This window comes from Cherax quadricarinatus, chromosome 31 (assembly GCF_038502225.1).
Source record: "Cherax quadricarinatus isolate ZL_2023a chromosome 31, ASM3850222v1, whole genome shotgun sequence".
Taxonomy (NCBI): domain Eukaryota; kingdom Metazoa; phylum Arthropoda; class Malacostraca; order Decapoda; family Parastacidae; genus Cherax; species Cherax quadricarinatus.
In genome coordinates, this window is record NC_091322.1 from 14,868,091 (window position 1) to 14,873,677 (window position 5,587).

Genomic DNA, 5,587 nt, shown 5'->3' on the forward strand with positions numbered 1-5,587 from the left:
CACATTACAGTACACCTCACGTCATATACACTACAGTAAGCCTCACGTCATACACACTACAGTACACCTCACGTCATACACACTACAGTACACCTCACGTCATACACACTACAGTACACCACACGTCATACACACTACAGTACACCTCACGTCATACACACTACAGTACACCTCACGTCATACACACTACAGTACACCTCACGTCATATACACTACAGTAAGCCTCATGTCATACACACTACAGTACACCTCACATCATACTACAGTACACCTCACGTCATACACACTACAGTACACCTCACGTCATGCACACTACAGTACACCTCACGTCATACTACAGTACACCGCACGTCATATACACTACAGTACACCTCACGTCATATACACCACAGTACACCTCACGTCATACACACTACAGTACACCTCACGTCATACACACTACAGTACACCTCACGTCATACACACTACAGTACACCTCACGTCATATACATCACAGTACACCTCACGACATACACACTACAGTACACCTCACGTCATACACACTACAGTACACCTCACGTCGTACACACTACAGTACACCGCACATCATACACACTACAGTACACCTCACGTCATACACACTACAGTACACCTCACGTCATACACACTACAGTACACCTCACGTCATACACACTACAGTACACCTCACGTCATATACACTACAGTACACCTCACGTCATACACACTACAGTACAACTCACGTCATACACACTACAGTACACCTCACGTCATACACACTACAGTACACCTCACGTCATATACACCACAGTACACCTCACGTCATACACACTACAGTACACCTCACGTCATACACACTACAGTACACCTCACGTCATACACACTACAGTACACCTCACGTCATACACACTACAGTACACCTCACGTCATACACACTACAGTACACCTCACGTCATACACACTACAGTACACCTCACGTCATATACACCACAGTACACCTCACGTCATATACACCACAGTACACCTCACGTCATACACACTACAGTACACCTCACGTCATACACACTACAGTACACCTCACGTCATACACACTACAGTACACCTCACGTCATACACACTACAGTACACCTCACGTCATACACACTACAGTACACCTCACGTCATACACACTACAGTACATCTCACGTCATACACACTACAGTACACCTCACGTCATACACACTACAGTACACCTCACGTCATACACACTACAGTACACCTCACGTCATACACACTACAGTACACCTCACGTCATACACACTACAGTACACCTCACGTCATACACACTACAGTACACCTCACGTCATACACACTACAGTACACCTCACGTCATACACACTACAGTACACCTCACGTCATACACACTACAGTACACCTCACGTCATACACACTACAGTACATCTCACGTCATACACACTACAGTACACCTCACGTCATACACACTACAGTACACCTCACGTCATACACACTACAGTACACCTCACGTCATACACACTACAGTACACCTCACGTCATACACACTACAGTACACCTCACGTCATACACACTACAGTACAGTTACATATTTCTGTACATTGAAAAACATTGGTATAAATCTGGAGCGAAATGTGCATTATATACATGTGATTCGGACCGAAGTAACACACTATCTACCTAAAAATTATTACCATAATAATTATTATTATACCGTGAGGCGCAAAACCCATGTGAGTAATTTAGCGCAAGGAGAGGTGGAGGCTCGGTCCTCCGTCCGCAAATAAGGAGACAGAAACTCTACTCTCGCAACAAGATACTTGCAGCTAAAATCTTCAGAATACACGGCCAATATTTTTTTTGTTTACACGTTTTTTTTACCTCTTAGTAAACATTGTTTAAATGTTTTGAAAAAAAAAAAATGCTTGTGCATTTGAACCTGTCATTCCCTGCGTGAAACGTCTAATATATTGATCCAAAACGTGTTCTGCTGATACGGGTGATGATGAGACACAGGGTATAGGAAAGGCCTTTTATTGGGTCGCCGTTTCGCTCTGTTATTTTGGTTTTAATCGGGAAGGAAAGCATTTTAGACTCGTAGAGAGGTCACTTGGCGCCTGGGAATGGTATGTTAGTGCAGCTTCTTGGTTAGTCAGCCACTCAATATGGCTTTCTCTCTCTCTCTCTACATAGAGCTTTATCAAGTCATGGCTTTATTAACCTCTGCACAGGGCGAAACGTTGTCCGAGTGATTGTTCCAAAACGGGTGCCTTTTCTTTACACTGAAGTGTACCTATTCAAATTAATCAGAATTCACAATATCACGTAAGATTTAGAAGGGTTGGAATCAAGGCTAATTTCTTCAAGAAATCAGTTTTTCTTTGAGATTATACGAGATTTGGAATCATAGCCGGGGGAGGGAGTAATATACATGTCGTGCCGAATAGGTAAAACTTGAGATTTTTGGCTTTAATAGCAACGTTTTCTTGCCGAATGGAGCAAGCGAAAATTTGTGTGTGTAATAACTTCTCAAAAATCATTTTGAACCTTACGAAAAAAATATATTTCATTGTCTTTATTTATTATTACATTATTGTAAGCTTATCTAAAATATATTTAGCTGAATTAAGTTAAATTAAATTGCGCTTGTTATAATAAGGTTAGGTAAGTTTTTAAAAGTTCTTTTGGTACAAAATTAATAATTTTTACATTAACATTGATGAAAAAAATATATCTTTAAACGTATAAGAGAAATTTTTTAGAAGTGACCTACTTTTAAATGAGTTCTTGCTAATTCCCCAGTTTTACGTATTCGGCATGTAGGCATTGTTCGGTCATGCAGAGAGGGTAGAACAAAATAAGATGACTTCGAGAGTGTATAAATTTGTAGTGGAGGGAAGGTGGGGTAGGGGTCGGCCTAGGAAAAGTTGGAGGGAGGGGGTAAGGGAGGTTTTGTGTGCGAGGGGCTTTGACTTCCAGCAAGCATGCGTGAGCGTGTTAGGAGCGAATGGAGACAAATGGTTTTTAGGACTTGACGTGCTGTTGGAGTGTGAGCAAGGTAATATGTATGAAGGGATTCAGGGAAACCGGCAGGCCGGACTTGAGTCCTGGAGACAAGAAGTACAGTGTCTGCACTCTGAAGGAGGGGTGTTAATGTTGCAGTTTTATAACTGTAGTGTAAATACGCCTTTGGCAAGACAGTGATGGAGCGAATGATTATGAAAGGTTTTTCTTTTTCTGGCCACCCTGCATTGGTGGGAGACGGCCTATGTGTTTATATATATATATATATATATATATATATATATATATATATATATATATATATATATATATATATATATATATATATATATATATATAATCATATTATCGTGTTAAATTTGCTTTCCTTGTGTTTTACTCAGTAATGACTCAGTCTACCACTAACAGACAAAGTAACAGATTTTTTTTTTTCACACTAGAGCTAATAGCAATCCAAGAAACCAATACATTATGACGCAGAAACATTTCACTTTGTAATCTGATGAACACAGACAATAGCTAAGATGAGAAAGTGGCAACTAGAAGCAGCAGCAGCACATAGCACTAGGAATTCAGGAATTGTCACTAAAACTGGTCACAAATGATTTATATAGCCGAGGAAGCCGCGTGCCTGGTGTGTGTATGTGAGGCAAGGTATATACATGAAGGTTTGAGGAAGCTGTGAGCCAGGTGTATATAAATGCAGTAAAGTGTGTATATACATATGTACATGATTCATGAGTTGTACGTGAGAGTGAGATTCATACATGTAAGAGGGGAACACACTTGTGGTAAGTTTGGTCTATATGCCGTACTCAATTTATGTCACTCGCATATATCGTACGCATATGTTAATTCTTGTCATCACATGTGTCATACATTTATGCCATAAGAACATATGCCATATATCTGCGCCTGTATATCGTACTCAAATGATCAAAGACATCACAATATGCCGAGTAGTGATGGTTTTGATAAGGACCTGCATTGTATGGGCCAGTAGGCCTTCTGCAGTGTTCCTCCATTCTTATGTTCTTATGATCTTATGTAATAAGAGAGAAACGTGTCAGTTGCCTTTGAGAAATTTTGAAGGAATGTAAATATTATCCAGTTTTTCCCTTCTCAGCGTTTTTCTGGTCAGCTGAGGAAGATAAACGCTGGCACAAAGTAAAGTGGGAGAGCGCATCAACATCTTAACAGAACTAGTGAGCACGACGAGGGTGACTTGTGGGGGTGTTGAGGGCTGCCAGTGGGTGGGTGTTGAGGGCGGCGAGGGTGTAGAGATATGATCTGTTGAAGGGGCGTTGTAAAGTGTCGCTGGCTGAGGATGCAGCCGAGTGTAAGTCGTGGTCGTTGTAGACAGGTCGGGTATTGAGAGTTCGGGGTCGTAGACGTGGTCGGGATTGTGATCGAGGAGTTTCACTGGCCGAAACTTGGGAGGTAGACACATTTTGGGCATTTTGTGGGTGGATGGTGCTGGTTGATGGTGTGGTGAATGTGGTCAGGGTGGTTGATGGTGTGGTGAATGTGGCTAAGGTGGTACTGCTAGTGACTACCTGGTGTGGTCCTCATAAGGTTGTCACATAGTCCACTTCGCTATAGTCCAGGCTGTAGGCAGAAGTCACTCCGCCATCCCTCTCCGCCGCGTCTTTGTCTGAAGAGAAGAGGGACTCAGAAGCAGTGGGTAGAGTGGGTATCGGCGGGTGCTGGTGTGTCTTCTTGTCTGCAGCTCGAAGTCTGGCCGCACCGTACACAGTCACCCCTACCAGTAGGATGACGCTGAGGGCAGACCCTACCCCGATATAAGCCCAGGGCACGGAAAGGAAGAAGCAGTGAGCGATGAGTTCATCGTAGCCTGAGGGACAGTGATGCACCCCGTCACACCAGAGGATCTCGCTGATGCACACGCGCAGTTCGGGGCATTCCTCCTGGCATCCCCGCACGATGCCCTCCGATGACCAGTCGTACTGACGCACTGGGGACACCTGCAGCCAGGAGAGTTTGTGTGGACCTGGGTCTCGAACACTATCACGCCCAGACACCTCCAGCACCAGCTTATCCGTCGACTGTTCCACTAGAGAACTTGAACCTTGCCAGGCAAAGCTGTACAACTCTACGACATTTTTAGTGGAGGAGTCCGGGCAGAGTACTGCAACTGGTCTCAGACGACCTACTTTGAAGACCAGGAGCCTAGTGGTAGTGGTGCAGTTCTTGTCGATGTGGTCGTAACCTCGTATTCTGAAATAGATCGATTTGTCGGCGTCTGAGGTCTGAAGAAGCCACGGGTAGTTGTCACACGGCTTGTGTTCTGTAAGGTTAGCCTTGCGGAAAACTATCTCGCCGTTGGTGCCTTGAAGCCTCTGCTCTTTCCTGCAAGACGTCTTTTTGACGAACTCATACTGAGCTTCAAACATAAAGTCTAGGTAGTCATGAGTCTCGTCCATGTTGTTAACTTCAAATTTAAGTCTCAGCTCTTGCGATTTTGATTCGTACTCAATGGGAATGGCTGAATAGTCACAGGTACAGAGTCTTGGCACCTCAATCTCCTGCCAGG

The 5,587-nt window shown here is 43.5% G+C and overlaps 1 protein-coding gene across 1 annotated transcript in view; it reads right to left on the reverse strand.

Moving 5' to 3' along the window:
- Positions 1 to 3,387: 3,387 nt before the first annotated feature.
- LOC128699146 (uncharacterized) overlaps positions 3,388 to 5,587 on the reverse strand; it is a 250,767-nt gene continuing 248,567 nt past the window's right edge. The window contains exon 6 of the mRNA XM_070090213.1: positions 3,388 to 5,587. This exon is cut by the window's right edge and continues 1,048 nt beyond it. Within this exon, the coding sequence (XP_069946314.1) occupies positions 4,602 to 5,587 (986 nt within the window). The 3' untranslated portion in view covers positions 3,388 to 4,601.